The following is a 27,742-nucleotide window of genomic DNA, read 5'->3' as shown; positions in this document are numbered from 1 at the left end:
ATGATCAACCTTTTGGGTTTTTTAGTTTTCATGTTTTTTTGGATTTGTCTGATAGATTTGTCTGTCAGAAACCACAGGATTTGTCTTCAATTCATTCACAAAATTTTGAAACCAAAAAAGATTCAAGATTACAAAAACTTTCATTGTCATTTCAAAGCAAATGCTGGTAAAGTATTTCCTCTGAATCAAAATTATTTTTCAAACCTGTTTGTGACTAATCAAATAGCCACATCAAAAAGGGAAACAGAAAACAGTAATGAGGCAAGGCAAGAATCAGAAGCACACACATAAACACATACAGTAGGTGTTGCATAAAAGAAAACAAATGTTAAATACAGATATTAAAACATAAAAGAAGCCGATACTAAACAATTTGTTAGCCTGATTTTTGATCAAAAGCTGAATAATGTTTTCAGTCCTGATCTATAACAACCAACAGGAGTTTGTTCCAGAGCTGAGGAACATGGACACTAAATGTTAGCCTGGCTAGTTTCATTCTGGTTCTGGAAACACTGAGTAGTAGCAGTGGTCAACATGGTTCATACATTTAGTGCTTTATAGACAATCATCACTGCAGTGACATAAAAATAAGATAAGATAAGATTTATTTGTCATTGTCATCAACAGATTACAACGAGATTGAGCCGGTGCTTGACTTAAGTTAAATTGCAGGTTATATACACATAAAACAACACACAATATTCATATACATACATAAAAAGATTAAGAAGCAAAACACAAAATGAGAAATAAATAGACATCAGAAGATGGTTGCAGCACCTGGAGGTGTCGCAGAGTGAACAGAATTTACTTTTTTAACAGAGTGGTGTCAAGAGCAGAAGTTCTTATACCTTTGAATTTAGTGCCATGATTGCCATCGGATAGAAACTGTTTTTTAGGCGATTTGTCCTGATTTTTATTGCTCTGTATCTCAGCAGCTGGAAGAGACCATGGCCAGGGTGTGAAGAGTCATTTATAATGTCCATAACTTTCCTGCAGAGCCTGGAAGTGTAAATCTGTCCCATGGTGGGCAGCCTATGGTTCTCTCTGCTGCCCTGACAAATAAAAAAGTGATATAATTTTCTTCTAGTGTTGGTCAGGAATTTGGTAGCAGCCTTTTGGATGAGCTGCAGCTGCCCGATTTGGATACCTTTACAGATGGTTTTGGAATAATTAACCCATTAAATCAGTTTTTCTGATCTTCAAAATGTAGATCTGGGTCCAGAAATACACCCAACATCTCTAAGATGCTCTGTGGTCTTTAACCCCATTGAGTCTAAGTGAGGACTGATATTGATCCTGACATTTTGAAACCAAAAATGATGTTTGTAAAAAAACAAACAAACAAACAAGCAAAAAATAAAATAAAATAACAGCAAGCAAACAAACTCATCTTCCTGTCAGTCATTGCTTGTCACAGAACTGGTTCTTACCTACTGGAAACAGCTGATATGCAGCTGACACTTTAAATTTCACTTTGAACAGAGTTTTCCTTTGAACGGAGAACATCGTCATGAAACAATGAGGAAGCAGTGATTGTTAAGCCAGTTTTAAAGTTAAAAGTTGTTGATCCTCAAAGCTTCCAAGTGAGTATTCATTATATTTAAATGAATAAAACGGCAGGTTGAGCCTTCTTGTCACACCACCTGTGGCTGAATATGATATCCTAATCATTTAAAAATGTTACAATTTCAAATTGTACTTCCATTTTAAATTCACTCTATAGTATGTTAAGCATATCTATTGGCCAGTGGTGTTCAGGCTATTTTATAAAATGTTCTGCTCAGTTTATGATCAATTCAAAGCATGGGCTGGTAAAATATTACATCAGAATAAAAATAGCATTTCAGATTTGTTTGCACATGCTTTGTGTTCAAATCAGCACAGAGCATTTGCTGTGGAAACATCCTGCTGCTCTGCTTAAAAATTAGAAACATATTACTGTATAATGGCATATATTGCTGGTGCAATATGATAATGATAATCACATTGTACATCTGATTGTGCAGTTCTAGCATCTGAACAAAAGCTGTCAAGAAAACATCAAAAGGGCTTGAAATCATTGAATTAAAACATAAAAATGAAAACAACTTTTAGCAAACATTTTATTACTCTATATTTGCAATAAATTTTGTACACATAAACTCAAAGGCCTTTTGAGAATAATGTTCTTGGTATTTGGATGAAAAAAGTAGGAAATTAACCACTAAAGGCACATGAAAAAACACCTGAACAAACTGGAAACAAACCAATGATTCAGTTTTCCTCTAAATTAAGAGTTGTTAAACAGGAAAGATGAAAGAAAGAGAAACTGAAAGCTAACAAAATTCCTACGACACCCACCTCTTAAAAACATGTTTTTCTGTTTCAGTTTTTTTAATTTTCAGTTTAAAACAATATTTTAATTAGGAAACCAGAGTCAGTTAATTGCTCCGGGAATCCTCGTATCATTTCACGGAACAATCTTTCTTTAATTGTAAAACTAATTACATATTTTTGGTTTGATTTTAGACAATATACAGAAAAGTTTATATAAGTTATTGGTATCCATACACTTTGTTTTTGAATGTAAAATACTGGATGTAACATGTATAACTTAATTCCATCATAAGACTTAAAATTACAACAAGCCACTTCTTTGTTCAATGGGATTCTAAGTTTGAACACTTTATATGGACCAAATCAAGGAGTCTACAGGATTTCAACATCATAGTTATTTCTGTAAACATGTAAGTTTGTCCTTTCCAATCTATTTATTCAACATGTCTAAAAATGAAATATGCCTTGAAACTATTTAATTGTACACGTCATTCTGTATAAATTTATTGTTCAGAGAATGAAATATTAAAAATGAACATCTCTGTAAATGGATGTGACGTAGAGCAGAAGAAAGAGGTGTGGTTTACAGAGAGATAAATAAATGCAGCCTGACTGCTGCTTACTGGTAGAGTGACATTTTCCCTTATCTTGACTGGTTGTCGTTTCTTTCTGCAATGGGTGACTCATTTGTTATAGCAATTGACTTTGGCACTGCATTTAGTGGGTATGCCTTTAATATCACGAAAGGACAGGAAAAAAGTGATCCATACTTGCCAAGGTGGGGGAAGGAGTATGGATTTGACACCCCAAAGACTCCAACCTGCATTTTGTTTAATGAAGATGAAAAATGTCTGAGTTTTGGCTATGAAGCCAAAATGGCATACAAGGAAATGACCGGAGAAGAAGCAAAGAAGCATTACTTCTTTGAAGACTTCAAGATGGCCCTCTACAGCAAAGTAAGTATGAACAATAACTTTTATACTTACAAATGTTGCATATGCATTGTATAAATGTACAATGATGTCCACACATTAAATTGGAGGCAATTAGGTTGATCTTCAGCTAAGAGTTCACTTAAACTCACAGCAAACAATCTCTAGTAAATTGTGTGATAAAACATCTGAACATCAAAAGGAGACAGAATGGAGATCTGGAAAACATTAAAGGAACATTCACGTAAATGAGTAAATTACATAACTATTTCTGGTTAAACGTGTTGCTTGACAAAATGGAAGATGAATGTTAAGAGTACAGTGTCTGCACTACATTTTGTATCTAACATCTAAATAATACTTTAATCTCCAGAAACTCAGCAGTAATCTGGAGATTAAAGATGCCACTGGAAAGTCTATGAAAGCATTGAAGGTTTTCTCAGAATCCCTGAGATTTCTTAAAGAAGATGCACTCAGAACAATCAGCCGAAACACAAAAGGGAAAATCTTGTTGGCCTCTGACTTCACCTGGGTGCTGACGGTTCCTGCCATCTGGGATCTTTCATCTAAACAGTTCATGAGAAAAGCTGCAATTCAGGTAACATCAGGATTTATAGAGACCAATTAAGTTCTAAATGTTCAGATGGATGAAAGTTTGTCTTTTTGTAGGCAGGTATTGTAACAGAAGGTGATGAGGACAAACTGGTGATGGCACTGGAACCAGAAGCTGCTTCAATCTGGTGTAAGAAGCTTCCATCAGATGGTTTCATCTCTGAGAAGCACGATGAAGAGTCACTGGATCAGTGTCCAGGGACTCAGTACATCGTTGTTGACTGTGGAGGTAATGTCTCTGTGATTCTGATGCAATGTGTTATTGATTAATTCACAAAGCATTTTTACCGTCTTTACAGAGAGGAATATTATCAGATATGAGAGGAATTTTTTGATATCGGTTGTGAACTAAAATTACTGAAACTTGAATATTGTAAATGTGATTCTTTGGATTATTAAACTATTCTTCTGTATTATTCCCTCTGTCTATTTAAGGAGGAACTATTGACATCACTGTTCATGAAGTCCTGGGTGGAGGAGCCCTGAAGGAGCTGCACAAGGTCTCTGGAAATGATCTGGGAGGACAAACTGTAGACAGAAAATTTAAACAGTTTCTCAGAGAGATATTTCCTGAAGGAGTCTGGGATGAATTTGAACAAAACTCTCCCAGTGCAGCTCAGAGAATTATGCATGATTTTACCTACCTTAAACAGGTTGATAAAGATATTCAGATCACCTGCCCATTCGCACTGGGATCATTAGCTAAAGAAAAATCAGACACAGAAAACTTTGTTCAGTCAGAACTTGGTGTTTCCTGGGATGGTGAATTCATCAAAATCTCAAGAGACAAAATGAGATCTTTCTTTGATGAAAGTCTGGAGGGCATCACTGAGAATCTCAACGAAATCTTTGACTGTAATGTCAACATCAAGTACATTCTGCTAGTGGGTGGGTACGCTCAGAGTAAAATACTGCAGCAGGAAATTACTGACCAGTTTGGACAACAGTGTCAAATTCTGTGTCCTTTCAGAGCTCAGGAGGCGATTATGAGGGGAGCTGTAGAGTTTGGTAGAAACCCAGATGTTGTGACTTCTCGGAAAAGTTCCTATACTTATGGATTTGCTGTTTGTGAAAAGTTTGATGAGAGCAAACATAAGGAAGGAAAGAAATTTAGAGCCAAAGGTGTGGAACTGAGTCGAGATATTTTCAGGAAACTGGTGGAAGAAGGTGAAGATCTTGGTTCAGAGGATACTAAAGAGTTCCTTTGTTCTCCAGCAAGAGCAGACCAGGCAGAGATGAAACTGAAATTCTTCCGCTCATTAAGAAAAGATGCAGTGTATGTAGATGAGTGGGGAGTGGAAGAACTTGGTTCATTCATTGTAGACATGACTGGAGGCGGTAAAGTCAAACTGGAAATTGACTTTGGCTCCACAGAGATAACAGCTACTGGGACAAACCTGATTACTGGAGAGAAACAAATAGTCAACATTGACTTTATGACCACAGACAGAGAATGTGTCATTGATGGTGATGCAGAAGATGATGTCGGTGTTGGAACAGAGCAGTCAGGTCCTCCAGATTACTCTGATTAAAACATGCTAAAGCATAATAGATGCTCTGACACTTACGTTGTCCACACAATAATTCAGTATGTGACAGATCTTCAAGACATAGATGTTGAATATGGGGTTGTCAGAAATTAAGAAGAAAAATCATCTTGTGCATGAATGGACTCTTAAAAGTCAAAAATTCTATCATCACTAAGACAGTTTTAAGCACTTACTGGCTAAATTAAACATATGATTAATGTGTAATTTTGTAAAAAACATAGTTTTTTCACCAATACTATGAGACCACTTAACATAATGGGCTAAAGCTTCACATAAAAATGTTCATGATCTACAATTATGGTTTATGAATTCCATAAATGAATAATGGAGATTAGCAGTGAGTCTTTAAAAATGTCTCTTTTTAAAATATGTTGTAGCTGATGCACTCATATAACCTCTGCTATAAATTTGTCAAAATTAGAAATTATGGGACAGATGTAATTTTTATTGGGTTTTTCTACATTACTTCCTGCTGGTGGGGATTTCTCTGAGTGTATTTCAACTGTATTGTGTCAATGAAATCATTTAAAATTTAAAATTAACTACTGAGAACAAATACAAAAATAAAAGGTGATTTTTGATTAGTTTATACTTTTACTGTAATACTCACATAAATGTTACAGAAATATTAGTTGGAAAAGGTTGTAAAGGTGATGTTGAATTTCAATAAAAAATAAATTAAATCTTTCTCTTTTGTTCTTGCTTTTCTTTCTCGGACGTACAAAACCTCAGTGACCATTTTCTTTAAAAAATGTGACACTTGCATTACATATTTTTTGTTGTATTCTTGGGACAACACCATATTTGTTCAGAAAAAAAAAAATCCTAATTTCTGGGTCCAGAAGAAGAGGTATTCTTAAAAAAGATATTTAGTTTAATTCTTTAGCATCTTTATTTCAGTATGGTGACTCTTTAGCTGTGCAGATGGACAGTGCATGATGGTGAATATAAATACAACTTGAAAGTATAATTCTTACCAATCTGCTAATAATGAACCATGCGGAAGTGAATCATTGGAAGCCAAAATTGGAAATCAAAGAAGAAAGCGCTGCTTTTTATTAAGAATAAGCACATGCTAGCAGTAGGCACGATAGAGAAATGCCTTCAAACTCATAACCCCTCATCAAAGAAATAATATGAATAAGTTCATATGGTGCAGCTTTTAAGTTGAGGGCTATCGATCTCCGAAATAGAGGAGCTGCACGTAGTAAGCTCAGTGTGAATGAATCCATGGTTCAGCCTTGGAGACGGCGGGCTGCATCCTTACTGACAGATTTATTAGGAGCCAGCCCTCTGCTACGTCCTTGTGAAAAACCAAGAGCGGCGGAGATACCAGCGGCTTATATATGTACAGTAGTACATGGTCTGTACTGTATGTTTCCAGTTTTTAAAAAAAACAAACTTTGTGGGTGTGGCTTATAGTGATGTGCACTCTATAGTCTGGAAAATAAGGTAAATAAAGTAAGATTATGACCATGTCACAAGGCACATAGGTCATCCTGCTGTGATGTAGCCAGAAGTGAAAAATGAGTTGTTACATTGGCAAGAAACTCAGAGTTTGCCAGCTTACTGGAGTTTTCTTTTGGAAACCAAGCTAACTCATCCAGCCAAGGCATAGCACAAACCACAGAGGAAACCACAGGGATAGCAGTTTCTTGGATTCTCTCCAAATTCTCTCATGATCCGGTCTCCCTTAGATGATAGCATTTCAACATGTTCATGTGGTATAACCATGTCTTTCTGTGGTCAGGTGTAGAAATGACATGGTTTGTATTTGACACTTTACTCTGAACCAAATAAGGGCCAGAGAAGTAAGCAGCAAAATCCAACCCACTCCCTGTTAACTAAACCAACAAAAATTATCGATCAACTGCCTGGTTGGGCATCAGGGCACCACTGTCATAGGAGAACAAGGGTTGTTTCCTAAACCTTACAGTGTCTAACTCAAAATATTTTGCTAGAGATGCTTTGAGTTTCTGCCAGCGTCCATTATGACACTTTCATTAGGGAGCCTAGAGCCCCCCATTTTGATTGGTGATTGACGGGGTGAGGGTTAAGGGGTTATTGAGTGCTTCACAAGTCACAGGCAATGATGTCTCAGCAGAATGGATCTTCTCATTTCTGACATCATTTCCTTTAGCAAGCAGAGCACCACCTTCAGCTGTAACTGAGGCAAGTGGTGGTTAAGAGAAGTCAACCTCTGACTCTTGCCCACTGAGTCATAACATTGGCAAATAGCAATTAGGAAAACGCCAGAAACTAATTATCTTTTCACATAAACACAATGAAGGGGAACAAGCAAACAATGCATCCTGATGCCTCTCACTATCAAAAGGTTCAAAACTTCCATCAGGGTGATCAGAAGTTGCTCCATCAGGAAATGAAACTGAGATTCTTCTGCTCATTAAGAAAAGATGCAGTGTATGTAGATGAGTGGGGAGTGGAAGAAGTTGGTTCATTCATTGTAGACGTGACTGGAGGCAGTAAATTCAAACTGGAAATTGACTTTGGCTCCACAGAGATAACAGCTACTGGGACAAACCTGATTAGTGGGGAGAAACAAATAGTCAACATTGACTTCATGACCACAGACAGAGAATGTGTCATTGATGGTGATGCAGAAGATGCTGTCAGTGTTGGTTCAAAAACACTAAAATATTTAGATGACTTTAAGACATGTTAGTGGAATTTGGGATTTGAAAGAACAGTTGAGAAGAAGTCACTGGGCACATAAGTGACCTCTTCACTTATTTATATTAAACATCGAAACTGGCTGCTGTTCCTACCCTTTATTTTAGCACACAGTTGCTAAACACTAAACAATCATGATGAAATATTGTGTAAAACATTTTTTGCACCAGTGCTTTGAGACCACCCAGCCTCGTGGGCTAAGTTTTCACCTAAAATTTTACAAGACCTTGAATAAAAGTTTATGTAATCAGTGCATGAATGATGGAAATAAGTTGTTGCTGTTTTGAGAAACACTTCTTTCTGACAAATCCTGCTCATAATTTACTCATATCTTAACTCCTGCCCTAAATTAGTAGAAGTTAGAATGCCTTGGTAATAGTATCGTTTTAGTTTCTATTGTCCATGTGGTGGAGGTTTCTTTAAGTGTATTATAACAATGGTGTAATCCAGTGACGTGCGGTCAGGGGAGGCAGGTGAGGCAGTGCCTCACCAGCCATCATGGAAAGAAAGAAAATATATAATCATAAAGTAATTAAAATTGTTATATTCATCCGGTGGTTTGTACTAAAAAATATTTATTTTTCATGTAGCTTCACCAATTTCGATTTTTATTTGTTCAAAATGGCTGAATTTTCTTATTTTCCCATTCAAATGCTTGGAAGCGATGCCGGTGAGGCAGCAGCGAGCTCTGCCTCACCTTGGATTGCGCAACCCCTGGCTCTGCGCTGGCTGCTAAGCGGAGAGAGCATGTTGCTGTACGGCGTCAATAAAATGGTTTAAACAAATTTAATATGTGAACTTATTTCCAATAATTTAGCTTATGTATATAATGTACAGTGCTTTTTGTCACCAACTGTGTTTGTGTAACGTGTTTCGTGTAATGAGCGATTATAAACGGCAGAGAACAGGTTCGAGGTGAGGCAGGCAGTTCTCTTGCCTCATGGCAGGGGGCGCTCAAGATCCCAGACGTTCGTCTTGTTCACTCCTCAACTGCCGAGTAAGTGACAGCGAGCTAGGCTAAACGATTCGGGAAGCAAGTCAAGTGCAGCGATAGATTATAATAGAGATAGTGATTTTTTGTTTTGTTTTTTAAGGAAATGTGTGTTTTGTGAGCTACAGTTTGTATGTGTAAGGATGCAGAAGTGAAACATAACCTGTAAACTGCTGTCAATCTATGCATCTATTTGCAAATCTGATTCTGATGACGTCAGTGCCTCACCAGCTATGAACCTCACCGCACGTCACTGGTGTAATCAATAAAATCATTTAAGCCAACATATATACAGATCATAAAAAATTGTATGATTAATGTCTCCATACTTGTTTTAATTTCAGCATTCACATAAATGCCAGGCACTACTCCATTTGGGAAAGCTTTGAAGTGAAATTGAATTTCAATAAAAATCAAATTGAATACTATTCTTCTGTCTTCCTTTTCTTGCTGAGCAGCAGTTCTTTAAATGTTGATCTTTGTTATAGTATTAGCATAAATTCAACAGTGGGATGTACAAAAGCCAAGATCACTCATTCCTATAAAAAATTATTGTTTTCCTGTTTAGGCACCAGAAAGTCCAGAAAAAATGTATTTTTTTTTCAGAAAAAAATATTTTTTTTCTGAAAAAGTCACAATTTTATTTAATATTAGGATGAGTTTAGGCAGAAAGGAAGCAAGATAAAGAGACTGAAGACATTTTATTTGGCTAGACAAAACTTGATCTGTCACAGACAGAAATTAATTGTAATTCTAAAGTAAATTCTTTCACTCATAAAGCTTTTATTTTATTACCAACACCTACAACAATTGCATTTGATAGAACAATACTGAGAAAAAAACATGAAAGCACAAAAAAACCTACAATGAGAATAATAATTTACATTGCATGCATTTTCTTTCAAATGAATAACATTTGATCAATATTTATCTTTTTTTCAATGAAGCCTAATTTGTGCTTTCAGGAAACTAAAACTGCATGAAAGAAATGCATGCATGTTGTTCTTTTTCTATTTATCAGAATCTTTGAGCCTTTGAGGGAAAATGTTCCAGGAGTTTTTCATATAATGTTGACTCTCCCAGTCTGGCTGAAGAGGCGGATTGTTTAAAGCGATCAAACATCCCAACCAGTAGCACTCCGAGGTCAGACGTCTCAGGTTTACCATCACATCTTCAGCTTTTTCACCTTCATATTTAGGAAAGGGACTCTGCCAAGGAGAAATTTGTTAAACTTACATTATAAGCCTTTTAAATCAAACTCTTTAATTTTTTTGGTCCTGATTTACCTTCAGAAGATCTTTGTTGCTGTGGTACAGAGCCAACTGCAGATTGTGAACTGCCAGCTTTCTGTAACCTTCAACCTGGAACATATGAACCAGGAAGGTAAAGCGTATCACATCACTTCAGGTCTGCTTTTTGCACTCAGAAGAATAATTTTATTTTCTAAATTCTTTTTATTTGATCTGATCTCTTTTCAATGTGACACTTTCAATGAAAACCACCTTAACCGTTAGGGTTATTTTCTGATTCTGATTGTCTCCAGTTTCTTGTATTTTAACCAATTACATTTTTGTAACTAATTTCAAGCATGACCTTCTTGTAAGATGGATTCTTCTTTTCAAAACAGTTTTTGTTTTGCGGTGGAGAAAATGGTCCTCAGGTTGGATACCTTTTGATGTTCCTGTCCACCGCTGCACTCAGTTGATCCAAAAGTCTCCTCTATTTGATGCTTTTTTCTTATCATTTCTTCTGCTGCTTCTTTAAAGGTTTTCTGCAACAGTGTGTTGGAGTGTTAAACAAATAAAAAACAAAGTTAAATCAAAAGATATCCATGTAAAAAACAACAATCTCAGTTTACCTGAACCAAAGCCCTTGTAAACTCTGGACTGGTTTTATTGGATTTCAGAAGATCTTTGATTCCAGTCCACTTCTCCAGCTTTAGACTGTCATACATTTCTGTCAGTCTGGTTTTACTGACTGGGTCATTCATGCTCTCAGTGTCTCCTGTCTTTATTGAAACAGCCATGTCTTGTGCCAGTCTGTCAAAATAAAATATGCATATAGTAAAAACCATTTCCTCCCTGGATTTAATGAGACATGAACAATTCTTTGTGAATGGCTTCCATGTACAGTACCTGTCTTTCAGTGATTCCAATTCCTTCCTTATCTTTGTAATAGTATATCTGCAGAAAATACAAATTAAAGAACTAAAAATTACTGCTTTTCAAACTTTGTGTACATTTTTCAATGTCAATATTTCTTATGGAAAGAAGTTGAAATGCTTTTATGTAGATAACTAAGCACCAAATTGTTGAAAATGTTCAACCTCCTCTCACCCAACCTGATCATGAAAAACAAATGTCAAATAATATTACCTACTTGTCTTATACTCTATTTAATATTAGATTTTTTTTCAAATAAATAAATATTTTGTGCATGTACAATGTCTGTCAGATATTATGTCCATTCTGTTGTATTACTTATATGTGTGGGCTTATATATCTGTTTTGCAAACAGATAAATAAACCCATATATTTCGGAGATTTTAATATGCACAATTCTGTGGATTTTGCTCTTTCATTTTCGGACATAATTGCATATCTTCATAAAGACATGCATGAACAGATCTAACTGAAAGAGGAGTTAGATCTCTTCCAAACTGTGTTGAATTAGAGCAGATTTTGATATGAATGTCTCATGCAGCGGTTCTATGGGCTCTTTGCACATCAGCTTCCGAGTTCGGGGAAAAGCGGCTCAATCGTTTCCGATCTATTGAAAATGGCACTTTACAGTGAGTGTTTGCAGGGCTTGTCCAAGGTAACAGTTGATGATGTACATCGAAGCCCCAATAAGTAAGCTGGAGAAAGGTTTTAAGATGTACGCCTCCTTATACATTCACAGATAGGAACGCAAGTTTTACTTTCTTTAAACTTTGTGGCTAACATTAGCTTATGCTAGGGCAATATTCTCTGACATTTTTTTTGTAAAAATGTGCTGTTTAAGTATCTAAACATTTTTCATCCATTTTAACAGACAATGTTTTTACCTTATGTTCAAGTATATTACGTGACTTTATTGTTGTTAGTGTCAGAGACCAAGTAATGGGGGACTTTAGGTTCAGGCTTTTTGCTTCCACAGCATGAAGTACAACAAGCCCATAGCTTAACAGTAGAGCAGCTCTGGTGTCAGAGTTCTAGTTCAGCTGACGGTTCAGCTTCAAAGTTGTTGCTTTTAGAAAAATATGTCCGTGTTCCTTAAGGTCTCCGTGTTATTTTGCTTTATTAGTTTTGCATGCTTCTTGTGAAGCAGGACGGTGTTTTACAGCGGTGTGTACAGGCAGATCAGTTTCTCGGGTGTCTTGGCTCTGGTCTGCTCTCGTTCCCATACATTCGCTCTTTCAGGCTGAATACAGAAGTGATTCCATGGAAATAACAAAGGACGGCTCCTTTACCTTCTTCTTTAGGCTGAAGAAACTGATCTGGAGTGAAATGAAGGCTGTAAACTTTGCTGTGGGGCCTTCGCTTTAACTGGTAGCACGGAATATTTACAAGCCACCTTCTTCTTAATTCAGGACCGCTTGGAAATCCACAAAAACTTAAAAGCCCATTCATTATATTAGGAAGACAACAAAGTGTATAGTATTGTTTTATTTGCGTCTGAAATACGACTTTGTCTTTTCTAGCTGTCATGGTAACTAAAAGTGGAAAAAAGACAGCGGTTGTGAGGTCAGCGCGGCAGGTGCAAAGAGCCCATTTCCCCCCTGTGCTGTCAGGTCGATAGCCCTCAAACTTTGAAGCTGCACGAGTTTGTAGAAATTTCTCCATTGTGCCTGCTGCTAGCATGTGCTTGTTCTAAATGAAAATCAGCACTTTCTTCTTTGATTTCCAATTTTGACTTCCGATGATTCACTTCCTGCTAAAGAGCCCCCTGGTGGTTGAAGAAAAATCCACAGAAATAATATAAGCCGCCTGGTTCAAAGCGTGGGAAAAAAGTAGCGGCTTATAGTCTGAAAAATACGGTAATAATGTCGTTTGTGGATTTTGTTGATATATAATGCACAATACTCACTCTTTCTTTCTAAGTTCTCCTTTGTAATATGCTTCCATCTGAGTCAGACTGGATTAAAGACAAAAACTTTGTTTACAGAAGAGTCAAGAAATACATTTAGAAAATAAACATTGTGAATATTATCAGTGAACAGTCAATGCAGCATTTTTTTTATTTTTATCGCCCCACTAGGGGTCTTTTAGTGGGCTCTAGGGTCCCTTTTTCAAAGTAGGCTGACAGGAAAGGAGGAAGAGCTCATTACCTGCTTTATATCTGTTAAAGAAGGCAATGAATCAACAGAGGAAACATTGAGACATGTTAAATCAAAAATGAATATTTCTTACTGATCGACTTGCTGTTTGTTGGTTTCTTCCTTCATGTCTTCAGAACTGTTAAAGATATTTATTATTTACCTTTTGTTCAAAAATTTATCAACATCCTCAAAAGTTTTAATCTTAGCAAGGAAATATAATCATTTTCCACATTATTTAAAAGATTTCATACCTGCTTTGAATTGGATTATTGTCACTTTTTTGGTTTTGATGATTACTGTGGATCAAAAAAATTAATTACACTAAGAAATTCCCAAATCATCAACAGAGCAAAACTTTATTTTAGCCATTAGATATAAATTTTTTTATGTCTTATGAAATCATATTTATAAAAATACATACTTCTCTTCCTGATGTTCATTTTCTGCTTCCTTTGTCTCAACAGGCCTGTTCACAACATGTTATATTAATTTAAAGCAGATTTTTCTGAAATTTTCCAAATTGTTTATGGGCTATTATTCATTCAATCTAAAATATTTCTTAAAATTGTTCAAATGCTTACTTGTTTTCAGGTGTATTTTCTTTATTTTCATTTGCAAGATTTCTACCGAGTAAAAATGATATTGGTTCAAATTCATTATTGTTATTAGAAACAATAATGAATCAACAGAGGAAATATTGAGACATATTCCATCATAATTTGAATATTTCTTACTGATCGCTTTGCTGTTTGTTGGTTTCTTCCTTCATGTCTTCAGAACTGTTAAAGATATTTATTAATTACCTTTTGTTCAAAAATTTATCAACATCCTCAAAGTTTTAATCTTAGCAAGTAAATATAATCATTTTCTACATTATTTAAGATTTCATACCTGCTTTGAATTGGATTATTGTCACTTTTTTGGTTTTCATGATTACTGTGGATCAAAAAAGTAACATTAAGAAAGTCTCAAATCATCAACAAAGCAAAACTTTAATTAGGCCATTAGATATTTTACATTGTGGTACATCTCATAAAATCATATATATATATAAATACATACTTCTCTTCCTGATGTTCATTTTCTGCTTCCTGTGTCTCAACAGGCCTGTTCACAACATGTTACATTAATTTAAAGCAGATTTTTCTGAAAATTTCCAAATTGTTTATGGGCTATTATTCATTCAATCTAAAATATTTCTTAAAAATGTTCAAATGCTTACTTGTTTTCAGGTGTATTTTCTTCATATTCTTGTGAAATATTTCTACAGAGTAAAAATGATATTGGTTCAAATTCATTATTGTTATTATAAACAATAATGAATCAACAGAGGAAATATTGAGACATATTCCATCATAATATGAATATTTCTTACTGATCGACTTGCTGTTTGTTGGTTTCTTCCTTCATGTCTTCAGAACTGTTAAAGATATTTATTAGTTAGCTTTTGTTCAAAAATTTATCAACATCCTCAAAAGTTTTAATCTTAGCAAGTAAATATAATCATTTTCCACATTATTTAAGATTTCATACCTGCTTTGAATTGGATTATTGTCACTTTTTTGGTTTTGATGATTACTGTGGATCAAAAAAATAAATTACACTAAGAAATTCCCAAATCATCAACAGAGCAAAACTTTATTTTAGCCATTAGATATAAATTTTTTTATGTCTTATGAAATCATATTTATATAAATACATACTTCTCTTCCTGATTTTCATTTTCTGCTTCCTTTGTCTCAACAGGCCTGTTCACAACATGTTATATTAATTTAAAGCAGATTTTTCTGAAATTTGCCAAATTGTTTATGGGCTATTATTCATTCAATCTAAAATATTTCTTAAAATTGTTCAAATGCTTACTTGTTTTCAGGTGTATTTTCTTTATTTTCATTTGCAAGATTTCTACCAAGTAAAAATGATATTGGTTCAAATTCATTATTGTTATTATAAACAATAATGAATAAACAGAGGAAATATTGAGACATGTTCCATCATAATTTGAATATTTCTTACTGATCGACTTGCTGTTTGTTGGTTTCTTCCTTCATGTCTTCAGAACTGTTAAAGATATTTATTAGTTACTTTTTGTTCAAAAATGTATCAACATCCTCAAAAGTTTTAATCTTAGCAAGGAAATATAATCATTTTCCACATTATTTAAAAGATTTCATACCTGCTTTGAATTGGATTATTGTCACTTTTTTGGTTTTGATGATTACTGTGGATTAAAATAAAAACAATTATACTAAGAAATTCCCAAATCATCAACAGAGCAAAACTTTATTTTAGCCATTAGATATAAATTTTTTTTTATGTCTTATGAAATCATATTTATAAAAATACATACTTCTCTTCCTGATTTTCATTTTCTGCTTCCTTTGTCTCAACAGGCCTGTTCACAACATGTTGCATTAATTTAAAGCAGATTTTTCTGAAATTTTCCAAATTGTTTATGGGCTATTATTCATTCAATCTAAAATATTTCTTAAAATTGTTCAAATGCTTACTTGTTTTCAGGTGTATTTTCTTTATTTTCATGTGAAAGATTTCTACAGAGTAAAAATTATATTGGTTAAAATTGTTTATTTTTTTTAAACAATAATGAATCAACAGAGGAAATATTGAGACATGTTCCATCATAATATGAATATTTCTTACTGATCGCTTTGCTGTTTGTTGGTTTCTTCCTTCATGTCTTCAGAACTGTTAAAAATATTTATTAATTACCTTTAGTTCAAAAATGTGTCAACATCCTCAAAAGTTTTAATCTTAGCAAGTAAATATAATCATTTTCCACATTATTTAAGATTTCATACCTGCGTTGAATTGGATTATTGTCACTTTTTTGGTTTTCATGATTACTGTGGATCAAAAAAATAACATTAAGAAAGTCTCAAATCATCAACAAAGCAAAACTTTAATTAGGCCGTTAGATATTTTACATTGTGGTACATCTCATAAAATCATATTTATATAAATACATACTTCTCTTCCTGATGTTCATTTTCTGCTTCCTGTGTCTCAACAGGCCTGTTCACAACATGTTACATTAATTTAAAGCAGATTTTTCTGAAATATTCCAAATTGTTTATGGGCTATTATTCATTCAATCTAAAATATTTCTTAAAATTGTTCAAATGCTTACTTGTTTTCAGGTGTATTTTCTTCATCTTCTTGTGAAAGATTTCTACCGAGTAAAAATTATATTGGTTCAAATTCATTATTGTTATTATAAACAATAATGAATCAACAGAGGAAATATTGAGACATATTCCATCATAATATGAATATTTCTTACTGATCGACTTGCTGTTTGTTGGTTTCTTCCTTCATGTCTTCAGAACTGTTAAAGATATTTATTAGTTACTTTTTGTTCAAAAATGTATCAACATCCTCAAAAGTTTTAATCTTAGCAAGTAAATATAATCATTTTTCACATTATTTAAAAGATTTCATACCTGCTTTGAATTGGATTATTGTCACTTTTTTGGTTTTGATGATTACTGTGGATTAAAAAAATTAATTACACTAAGAAATTCCCAAATCATCAACAGAGCAAAACTTTATTTTAGCCATTAGATATAAATTTTTTTATGTCTTATGAAATCATATTTATATAAATACATACTTCTCTCCCTGATCTTCATTTTCTGCTTCCTTTGTCTCAACAGGCCTGTTCACAACATGTTGCATTAATTTAAAGCAGATTTTTCTGAAATTTTCCAAATTGTTTATGGGCTATTATTCATTCAATCTAAAATATTTCTTAAAATTGTTCAAATGCTTACTTGTTTTCAGGTGTATTTTCTTCATCTTCTTGTGAAATATTTCTACAAAGTAAAAATGATATTGGTTCAAATTCATTATTGTTATTATAAACAATAATGAATCAACAGAGGAAATATTGAGACATGTTCCATCATAATTTGAATATTTCTTACTGATCGATTTGCTGTTTGTTGGTTTCTTCCTTCTTGTCAATTATGCTGTTAAAAATATATGAAATTATTGAAAACATTTATTCTCTCCTAATGTCCATATTTGGCTTGAAATTTAATAAACTTTTTCTCTGTGTAAAGTAAAGCTAGTTTAAGACAGTTTATATAATTGACCTGCTTCCAGTTTCTTCTTTACTCTTGTCTTCCTGAACATTTCTGTGGATTAAAAATACTCTGTTTAAAACTGAGTCTAATTATACAAAATAAATTCTTCAAAGGAAAATTCCTGAGAGGAAATCTTGGATTGGGTCTTTCATGTTCCATCAAGTTATTTTTATATAAATACATACTTCTCTTCCTGATGTTCATTTTCTGCTTCCTTTGTCTCAACAGGCCTGTTCACAACATGTTGCATTAATTTAAAGCAGATTTTTCTGAAATTTTCCAAATTGTTTATGGGCTATTATTCATTCAATCTAAAATATTTCTTAAAATTGTTCAAATGCTTACTTGTTTTCAGGTGTATTTTCTTTATTTTCATGTGAGAGATTTCTACAGAGTAAAAATGATATTGGTTCAAATTCATTATTGTTATTATAAACAATAATGAATCAACAGAGGAAATATTGAGACATGTTCCATCATAATATGAATATTTCTTACTGATCGACTTGCTGATTGTTGGTTTCTTCCTTCATGTCTTCAGAACTGTTAAAGATATTTATTAATTACCTTTTGTTCAAAAATTTATCAACATCCTCAAAAGTTTTAATCTTAGCAAGTAAATATAATCATTTTCCACATTATTTAAAAGATTTCATACCTGCTTTGAATTGGATTATTGTCACTTTTTTGGTTTTCATGATTACTGTGGATCAAAAAAATAACATTAAGAAAGTCTCAAATCATCAACAAAGCAAAACTTTAATTAGGCCGTTAGATATTTTACATTGTGGTACATCTCATAAAATCATATTTATATAAATACATACTTCTCTTCCTGATGTTCATTTTCTGCTTCCTTTGTCTCAACAGGCCTGTTCACAACATGTTACATTAATTTAAAGCAGATTTTTCTGAAATTTTCCAAATTGTTTATGGGCTATTATTCATTCAATCTAAAATATTTCTTAAAATTGTTCAAATGCTTACTTGTTTTCAGGTGTATTTTCTTCATCTTCTTGTGAAATATTTCTACAAAGTAAAAATGATATTGGTTCAAATTCATTATTGTTATTATAAACAATAATGAATAAACAGAGGAAATATTGAGACATATTCCATCATAATATGAATATTTCTTACTGATCGCTTTGCTGTTTGTTGGTTTCTTCCTTCATGTCTTCAGAACTGTTAAAGATATTTATTAGTTAGCTTTTGTTCAAAAATTTATCAACATTCTCAAAAGTTTTAATCTTAGCAAGTAAATATAATCATTTTCTACATTATTTAAAAGATTTCATACCTGCTTTGAATTGGATTATTGTCACTTTTTTGGTTTTGATGATTACTGTGGATTAAAATAAAAACAATTATACTAAGAAATTCCCAAATCATCAACAGAGCAAAACTTTATTTTAGCCATTAGATATAAATTTTTTTTTATGTCTTATGAAATCATATTTATATAAATACATACTTCTCTTCCTGATGTTCATTTTCTGCTTCCTTTGTCTCAACAGGCCTGTTCACAACATGTTACATTAATTTAAAGCAGATTTTTCTGAAATATTCCAAATTGTTTATGGGCTATTATTCATTCAATCTAAAATATTTCTTAAAATTGTTCAAATGCTTACTTGTTTTCAGGTGTATTTTCTTCATCTTCTTGTGAAAGATTTCTACCGAGTAAAAATTATATTGGTTCAAATTCATTATTGTTATTATAAACAATAATGAATCAACAGAGGAAATATTGAGACATATTCCATCATAATATGAATATTTCTTACTGATCGACTTGCTGTTTGTTGGTTTCTTCCTTCATGTCTTCAGAACTGTTAAAGATATTTATTAGTTACTTTTTGTTCAAAAATGTATCAACATCCTCAAAAGTTTTAATCTTAGCAAGTAAATATAATCATTTTTCACATTATTTAAAAGATTTCATACCTGCTTTGAATTGGATTATTGTCACTTTTTTGGTTTTGATGATTACTGTGGATCAAAAAAATTAATTACACTAAGAAATTCCCAAATCATCAACAGAGCAAAACTTTATTTTAGCCATTAGATATAAATTTTTTTATGTCTTATGAAATCATATTTATATAAATACATACTTCTCTTCCTGATGTTCATTTTCTGCTTCCTTTGTCTCAACAGGCCTTTTCACAACATGTTGCATTAATTTAAAGCAGATTTTTCTGAAATTTTCCAAATTGTTTATGGGCTATTATTCATTCAATCTAAAATATTTCTTAAAATTGTTCAAATGCTTACTTGTTTTCAGGTGTATTTTCTTTATTTTCATTTGCAAGATTTCTACCGAGTAAAAATGATATTGGTTCAAATTCATTATTGTTATTATAAACAATAATGAATCAACAGAGGAAATATTGAGACATGTTCCATCATAATATGAATATTTCTTACTGATCGATTTGCTGTTTGTTGGTTTCTTCCTTCATGTCTTCAGAACTGTTAAAGATATTTATTAGTTAGCTTTTGTTCAAAAATTTATCAACATCCTCAAAAGTTTTAATCTTAGCAAGGAAATATAATCATTTTCTACATTATTTAAAAGATTTCATACCTGCTTTGAATTGGATTATTGTCACTTTTTTGGTTTTGATGATTACTGTGGATCAAAAAAATAAATTACACTAAGAAATTCCCAAATCATCAACAGAGCAAAACTTTATTTTAGCCATTAGATATAATTTTTTTTATGTCTTATGAAATCATATTTATAAAAATTTCATAAAAAATATTTATGAAAATGAAAAACTTCTCTTCCTGTTTTTCATTTTCTGCTTCCTGTGTCTCAACAGGCCTGTTCACAACATGTTATATTAATTTAAAGCAGATTTTTCTGAAATATTCCAAATTGTTTATGGGCTATTATTCATTCAATCTAAAATATTTCTTAAAATTGTTCAAATGCTTACTTGTTTTCAGGTGTATTTTCTTTATTTTCATTTGAAAGATTTCTACAGAGTAAAAATTATATTGGTTAAAATTGTTTATTTTTTTAAACAATAATGAATCAACAGAGGAAATATTGAGACATGTTCCATCATAATATGAATATTTCTTACTGATCGACTTGCTGTTTGTTGGTTTCTTCCTTCATGTCTTCAGAACTGTTAAAGATATTTATTAATTAGCTTTTGTTCAAAAATTTATCAACATACTCAAAAGTTTTAATCTTAGCAAGTAAATATAATCATTTTCTACATTATTTAAGATTTCATACCTGCTTTGAATTGGATTATTGTCACTTTTTTGGTTTTCATGATTACTGTGGATCAAAAAATAACATTAAGAAAGTCTCAAATCATCAACAAAGCAAAACTTTAATTAGGCCGTTAGATATTTTACATTGTGGTACATCTCATAAAATCATATATATATAAATACATACTTCTCTCCCTGATCTTCATTTTCTGCTTCCTTTGTCTCAACAGGCCTGTTCACAACATGTTGCATTAATTTAAAGCAGATTTTTCTGAAATTTTCCAAATTGTTTATGGGCTATTATTCATTCAATCTAAAATATTTCTTAAAATTGTTCAAATGCTTACTTGTTTTCAGGTGTATTTTCTTCATCTTCATGTGAAAGATTTCTACAGAGTAAAAATGATATTGGTTCAAATTCATTATTGTTATTAGAAACAATAATGAATCAACAGAGGAAATATTGAGACATGTTCCATCATAATATGAATATTTCTTACTGATCGCTTTGCTGTTTGTTGGTTTCTTCCTTCATGTCTTCAGAACTGTTAAAGATATTTATTAATTACCTTTTGTTCAAAAATGTATCAACATCCTCAAAAGTTTTAATCTTAGCAAGGAAATATAATCATTTTCCACATTATTTAAGATTTCATACCTGCTTTGAATTGGATTATTGTCACTTTTTTGGTTTTGATGATTACTGTGGATCAAAAAAATAAATTACACTAAGAAATTCCCAAATCATCAACAGAGCAAAACTTTATTTTAGCCATTAGATATATATATATTTTTTTTATGTCTTATGAAATCATATTTATATAAATACATACTTCTCTTCCTGATTTTCATTTTGTGCTTCCTTTGTCTCAACAGGCCTGTTCACAACATGTTGCATTAATTTAAAGCAGATTTTTCTGAAATTTTCCAAATTGTTTATGGGCTATTATTCATTCAATCTAAAATATTTCTTAAAATTGTTCAAATGCTTACTTGTTTTCAGGTGTATTTTCTTTATTTTCATGTGAGAGATTTCTACAGAGTAAAAATGATATTGGTTCAAATTCATTATTGTTATTATAAACAATAATGAATAAACAGAGGAAATATTGAGACATGTTCCATCATAATTTGAATATTTCTTACTGATCGACTTGCTGTTTGTTGGTTTCTTCTTCCATGTCACTTTCCCTGTTGAGAAATTCAAAAATTATTATCAAGCATGGATTATTTCCTATAGTAAAAATTTTTTTGAACTTTAATAGATTTCTTTCTGTATAAAGTAAAACTATTTTCAAACAGTTCATATAATTTACCCGTTTCCAGAGGATGCACTCCTGTCGCCCCCCACAAAATTCCTCTCTGGGGAGTTCCTCCTTTTTCCCATATCTGAAATCGCCACTAATTTTCAGTTTTCTGAAATGATTGAAAACTTCCACCAAATTCTGTTTTGTAATACATTTGTGTTCACTGTTTTTTTGCTACATCGTTCTTTACTACTTTGAGATTTGTGTAGATTGAAAATGATACTAGCTACAAACTGCTTCCGATCACAGAATTCGTTCAAATCTTTGGAAAATTTGTTTGAGGGAAAATGTATAATACTAAATAATGTTATAGAGGCTAACACAAAAAAGTATCAGCAGTAATGCTTCATAAGACATATCTATTTCTTTTGTATTTATTTATGTAATATCAATCATATGAAATAATTTCTTTACAGATGTTGCAGAATAAAAAAATTTGAGTTCTGTATAAAATGACATAAGTCCAATACTAACTGAGTTGTTTCATCACAAACAGTTTTAGAATTGATTAATTTATCTCAGGTAAATCTCAGATTCAGCAGCAACGATGACTTTTATGCTCATACAGAAGACAGCAGTTCTGGAAGATACAGATCTATGTACAAATGAAGACATCAGGAGGTCTTTTATTTGTAAAAAATGAACTGGTTTCAGTTCATTTGCAATAAGGCACCATAACCACAATAATCTATGATTTAACACTATTCCTATCTGTCTCACAGAAGAGGTTTGCGTTGTAATCTAACAACTTTTTGCCAAGAAAATAACTATTGTCTCTTCATATTTTCAGAAAATATTTTTTTAAGTAATAATGCAAGAAATCTGTAAGATATATTTCATTGCTGTTTTTTCTTACCAATTTTCATTCCATTTTAGGAATGATAAAATTTTCCTACCTTATGATTTTGACTTCTACGTGTCCACACGCTGTCTGTTTGGTTTCCCTGGCCTCTTCTCAGTCGCTGTCACTTTGACTTTGCTTAAGAAGTAACTAAAATGTAAAAGCAGCTGTTGGTTCTCAGACATCTTACAGAACAGGTTTCACAGCTTCAGGAAAAACACTTTTGGCTCCAGTTCCAGTTACATTATTCACTGCATAAAATACCTTCCTGGTTAGATGATTATTGATCAAAGAGAGAGAATTAAACTCATAATCAAGATCTGTAGTCAGATTTTTTCATCTTGTTGCTTTTGAAGAGTAAGTTGGTTAAATCTTTGATAAATAAAATTAACTCTTTTTCAGTCCTTAAAGGAAGGATTCTGCTCACTATTATTCTGATCACTGAAATTTACAAGCAGTCAAAATAATGCTCTTTATTATTCATTTTCATAAAAATATGTACGTTTTAGTTGATAATGTTCACTCATTCTCCACCAGAGCAATTTTTAACAGCTTATCCTGAATGTGTAAATACAAGGCAACTACAAAAGAAGTTCAGTTGATTTCTAATCAAACAATCAGGATTAGATGACTAAAAATCTACATCAGCATTTTGAAATGATTCTCTTTGACTGCATGTTTAACATTAAATTAACATTTGCACAATAATAACACAATAATTATCCATTACAATGCAAAGTGTGCCTTCTGTTCAGCGTGATGACAGATACATTCCCTCTAAATGTTTGTGATGTTTTATGCATAAGCATAAGGAAATAGATACGTACATAACAGAAGATATGTTGTTTATAGTTCCTTCCTCAGAAAATGGTCACTCCCTTACTTCCTTAAGCTTTAGTTAAAAAACCCACACGCATATTTTCCAGGAGGCAAGAAACAAAAACGAAAGATGTTGCTTGTTGTGTCATAGTCAATGTCAATCTTTTTTGCAGAACTTAATAAAATTATATTTGTATTTGTGCTCCTCTTTAGTTAAATGAGAATGAGCTAAATGATTTTGACTCACATAAAGTCTAACGTTTCTGCAAAAAGCATCTGAATGAGGAACCAACTCAAACCCAGCAGGAATGGACCTGCTGCAGCCTGGAGCTTTGGATCAGTTTCATTGGTGGAACAAACTGCATTTTGTCCTGCAAACCACTGGAAAAAAACCAGTAACAACATTACTTTCTGAAAACATGCATGTAAATATGTCGTCTGCCAATAAATTGTCTTTACTTTTTCATAGCAAAAATATTTTTAAAATATTAAATTCTGCTTTTTACAGGACAGATTAAGGTACTTAAATTTTTTAAAATAACTTTTCACAATTTAATTTAAACAATACACAGTTACATAAAAATAAGTAGATATTCTGAACAAATCTTCAACAATTTGGAGCTACAAAGGCTTCAGACTGAAACAATAGAGATGATAGCTGCTTCCATAAAATGAAAGATCTTCATGTCAGTCATGGTGTGAAAAATTATCCCTTCATTGGTTCCTCTTTGAATGAAGTTTCTTTTTTGCTTTCTAAGCTGTTTTTACTGTTGGAACTAAAGCATGTCAGAAAAATATGATTTGAATTAATTTTTTATAGTCCTCCAATAAGGCTAGTCTACACACTAACATTGTAAATATTCAGTTGGCCTTAAAAATACAGAGATGGATTTAAGGAAGCAAGATTTTTATGAGTTTCTCATTAAATACAAATGTTCATCAGTGAATGTTTTAGCCATGAACATTCCAGAGAGGGCAGGATGACTTTTTTAGCTTTTTAAAATGAAGAAAGTGTGACATCTTGTGGACCTTTGAACAGTGGGTCGAATGCACAAAAGTTCTCCTTTTTCAGATAAAACCAAAACAGATTCTGCATGAGCAAAAAGATTAACCATATCTAGAATAAAAGTTTTATTGGTTGTTTTGTGTAAATTGTTATATGGTTTAGAACCTGTTCCAAAACTGAGATATTCTTTTTGTATTTATTAAAAAATTGGATGTTGTTTTCTTCCACTATTTCAAAACTCTAGCTGTTGAATTCTTTTTTATAACTCAGTAAACATCTTCTCAGTGCAGTGCTAAAGTCTGCCACTATGATGGATGAGTCACACATTCCAGAAACCAGTAAGTCCTGATGTCAAGTAAAAAGTAAAAGAGATAGTAAACCTTCATCAGAATGCACTTGTGTTTTCTACATGTCGACTGTACAGACAGACTGAAGTAGACGGACAGTTCAGAACACAGAAGTCACAATGGGGAACGGGTAAGAGAAATATATTTATAGTAGCATTTTAGTGTTTTTAAATGTGTTGATTTAAAACTGAAAAGCTAATATGTAATCAGACAAGAAAAGAGCCAATTCATTCTACCTCAGTGTGAGTGTAGGATCATAACACCCAAAAGATAAATTGTATTTAAAAATGTTAATTGTAACATCAACAGAGGATGACTTGATTCATATTTCTCTGTAGAAATATGAATCTGATGCCAAATTATTAGTTTCATAAATATTTATGAAGATGCGAGCTGAATCAAATCTGTATATAATGAGAGAAAATCATTCAGTGTTTCATGACAGAGATGCACAACAGCGACCTCTGTTGTTCAGGTGGATGAAAGGCTGCAGATGAATAATAATGTTCAGTTTATGTTGGGGACTTTCGTTTTTCCTGCACTACCAGGAAATGTGACATTATTAGTTGTCATAACTCAATTCAGCTACAACATTATTGTAGAGGAACTAACAAACTCATACTGAGAAATGAGATTAGATTGTTTTGGTGTTCTACATGATTATCATTATGAATATGGACTCTGATTCCAAAACAACGTCGTACCAACAATAAAACATAATGGTGAAGCTGTGAGCGCTTGGGACCGCAGTGTTTCTTCACAGCCAGGGTGACCTGCTGATTCACAGAAAATAGAAAATCATCATTTTTGCAAGTGATGTATGCAAAGTCTATAGTAAAAGATTTTTTAATGCACTAGGTTGATCAAATTAACACTTGAAAAGAACACAGATTTATACACTTGTATGTCTGTTTTAGCATTATATTTCATACTAAATCTGTTCATTTTTTCCTCTATAGTTGCTGTGAGTTCTTCTCTAGGTGTTGTAAGAAAAAGTCGAAAAAGTCGAAAAAATTGAAACAAACTGAACAAGTTGTGGAAGAGAGAATAAGGTAAGATGAAAACTCCAGATGTTGTGTGGTAACTTTAATTGATTAAGTTGTGTAAAAACATTTTGAAAATGACATAATATACTGTGCAATGAAAAAGTGTTTGCCCATGTAGATGTTTCATCTTTTTTTTTCTTTTATGTTACACTGAAATGTTTCAGATCATTAAACTAATGTTACTGTTATTGAACAAAGACCTGAGTAAATATAAAACGCAAATGGCAAATGACTATTTAATTCATTAAGCGAAAAAGATGAATTCCAACCTGGTCCCCCAATAAAACTATAAACTACATGATTAAACATATTTTTCAGAAAGCTTAGGTCAGTTTCTCATGTCATACTGAAGATCTCAGTATGATTTGTAACTCTGAAAAAGTTACAAATCACATAAAAAATATAATCAGTAGAAAACCATTTCAGGAGGCAAACAACTGCATTTTTCATTGCATTGAATTTTAATCTCCAGGATGTATTAGAAACTCATAGTTCTGATCTAAATCCTGGTAAAAGAATGCAACAAAAAGGCAACTTGTAAAATACAGTGAAACAAACAAGTGGAGCTCCACAAAAAAAATAAAAAATGCTTAAAATATTAAAGGGAAAGAAGGAATGGAGGGTTAAGAGGTTAATGTGGCTCCCTGTGGGTCTGTATTCCTATCTATTTATGTCTATCTATGTTATAGATAGGACTATCTATCTATATCTATCTATATTATAGATAGGACTATAATTTAGAGTTGTGGAAGTGAAGAGAATATCAGGGATAAAGTACATGTAGGACTGGATGAGGACACAAAATATGTCGTTATTCATTCATGGTTCATCATCATTGGAGAAATTAAAACTTTACTACATTTTCATACATGTTTCATACTTGCAATAATTAAAATTGGTGAGATTAAAATCTATTGCCACTGTAATAACACTTTTATAATGGTGTAAATTTTCATGTAACTTTTCATTCTGTGATCTTTTTGACAGTCTTTCTGCTGTTGAACTTCAGCAGATGAAGTAAGTTGTTCAATCAATCCATAATTTCATAACAATGTGATTGGACATTAATTGACTAGAATATATTTATAAATTTAAGTTTTTAGTGTAATATCAGTAATTCAATATATTTGCTAATTATCTTAGAACGTTAGGATTGTTCACACATTTTATTCTTCACTCTTTAGAGATGCTCTCGAACAAAAAGAAAAGGAGCATGAATCAGTCAAGAAAAGGTATTGTTCACACATCAAGCTAAAAGAACATGTTTCAGCTCCAGATATTAGAATATTAATTAGAAAAGTTCATTTAACAGTTTGCTTGTTTAGAGATCAGGAGTAATGTTCAAAGAATTTCATGTTTTCTGATGTTTCTGTTGAATCTGTGCTGTGAGGATCATGACTGATTTTATCTTTTTACGACAGATTGACTAAAACAACGACATCACTAGAAATTGATCTCCATAAAGTGAAGTAAGAGTTTTTCCTAATAGATTTTCTAATCACCAGGGTAAACAATGAATTGTGGAGAAGTTTTTAGAGTTCCTACATGATCCTGAGATCCAAGGATTCAGTTGTAGTTTCACAGAACCATCTTGGAGTTGGACGTTTATTAGAAAATGTTTTTTGTCGTTTTTTTTGTGAT

At 32.4% G+C, this 27,742-nt stretch overlaps 4 protein-coding genes across 52 annotated transcripts in view; 2 read left to right on the top strand and 2 right to left on the bottom strand.

Moving 5' to 3' along the window:
* LOC122839721 (trichohyalin-like) overlaps window positions 1–27,742 on the top strand; it is a 99,039-nt gene that overhangs the window by 50,695 nt on the left and 20,602 nt on the right. The gene's annotated exons all lie outside the window — the stretch shown is intronic.
* LOC122839724 (heat shock 70 kDa protein 12A-like) lies at window positions 2,940–6,100 on the top strand. Its single transcript, XM_044131626.1, has 4 exons — window positions 2,940–3,275; window positions 3,625–3,849; window positions 3,921–4,092; window positions 4,299–6,100. Exons 1-4 carry the CDS (start codon window positions 2,994–2,996, stop codon window positions 5,393–5,395), a joined length of 1,776 nt encoding a protein of 591 aa, XP_043987561.1. The 5' UTR covers window positions 2,940–2,993; the 3' UTR covers window positions 5,396–6,100.
* LOC122839726 lies at window positions 9,800–16,895 on the bottom strand. Of its 2 annotated transcripts, none has more exons than XM_044131630.1 (8): window positions 16,857–16,895; window positions 13,487–13,531; window positions 13,164–13,211; window positions 11,231–11,278; window positions 10,954–11,134; window positions 10,765–10,866; window positions 10,382–10,456; window positions 9,800–10,303 (listed from the first exon to the last, which is right to left on the bottom strand). In XM_044131630.1, exons 2-8 carry the CDS (start codon window positions 13,519–13,521, stop codon window positions 10,106–10,108), a joined length of 687 nt encoding a protein of 228 aa, XP_043987565.1. In that variant the 5' UTR covers window positions 13,522–13,531; window positions 16,857–16,895; the 3' UTR covers window positions 9,800–10,105. The 2 variants fall into 2 exon arrangements, with proteins under 2 accessions (XP_043987565.1, XP_043987566.1); XM_044131631.1 differs by lacking the exon at window positions 16,857–16,895 and adding an exon at window positions 13,647–13,776.
* Window positions 21,038–23,017, bottom strand: LOC122839727 (putative uncharacterized protein DDB_G0288537). 2 transcript variants are annotated; one of them, XM_044131633.1, is made up of 8 exons: window positions 22,939–23,017; window positions 22,052–22,151; window positions 21,882–21,926; window positions 21,729–21,770; window positions 21,569–21,613; window positions 21,394–21,438; window positions 21,236–21,280; window positions 21,038–21,124 (listed from the first exon to the last, which is right to left on the bottom strand). In XM_044131633.1, exons 2-8 carry the CDS (start codon window positions 22,120–22,122, stop codon window positions 21,079–21,081), a joined length of 339 nt encoding a protein of 112 aa, XP_043987568.1. In that variant the 5' UTR covers window positions 22,123–22,151; window positions 22,939–23,017; the 3' UTR covers window positions 21,038–21,078. The 2 variants fall into 2 exon arrangements, with proteins under 2 accessions (XP_043987568.1, XP_043987567.1); XM_044131632.1 differs by having other exon boundaries at window positions 22,052–22,124.

The sequence above is a fragment of the Gambusia affinis genome, linkage group LG11, assembly GCF_019740435.1.
Source record: "Gambusia affinis linkage group LG11, SWU_Gaff_1.0, whole genome shotgun sequence".
In the NCBI taxonomy this organism is placed as follows: Eukaryota; Metazoa; Chordata; class Actinopteri; order Cyprinodontiformes; family Poeciliidae; genus Gambusia; species Gambusia affinis.
This window is presented reverse-complemented; position numbering and strand designations above follow the sequence as displayed.

Excerpts from the sequence above, each read along its gene's own strand:
- LOC122839724 (XM_044131626.1), top strand. The coding sequence starts at position 2,994 with ATGGGTGACTCATTTGTTATAGCAATTGACTTTGGCACTGCATTTAGT. Across the intron at positions 3,850-3,920 it reads TGAGAAAAGCTGCAATTCAG|GCAGGTATTGTAACAGAAGG; the intron begins GTAACATCAGGA and ends GTCTTTTTGTAG. Across the intron at positions 4,093-4,298 it reads CATCGTTGTTGACTGTGGAG|GAGGAACTATTGACATCACT; the intron begins GTAATGTCTCTG and ends TGTCTATTTAAG.
- LOC122839726 (XM_044131630.1), bottom strand. The coding sequence starts at position 13,521 with ATGAAGGAAGAAACCAACAAACAGCAAGTCGATCA. Across the intron at positions 11,279-13,163 it reads GGAGAACTTAGAAAGAAAGA|ATATACTATTACAAAGATAA; the intron begins GTGAGTATTGTG and ends TATTTTCTGCAG. Across the intron at positions 11,135-11,230 it reads TTGGAATCACTGAAAGACAG|ACTGGCACAAGACATGGCTG; the intron begins GTACTGTACATG and ends TTATTTTGACAG.
- LOC122839727 (XM_044131633.1), bottom strand. The coding sequence starts at position 22,122 with ATGGGAAAAAGGAGGAACTCCCCAGAGAGGAATTTTGTGGGGGGCGAC. Across the intron at positions 21,614-21,728 it reads GAAAATACACCTGAAAACAA|GCCTGTTGAGACAAAGGAAG; the intron begins GTAAGCATTTGA and ends TGTTGTGAACAG. Across the intron at positions 21,439-21,568 it reads AATGAAAATCAGGAAGAGAA|TAATCATCAAAACCAAAAAA; the intron begins GTATGTATTTAT and ends TTTGATCCACAG.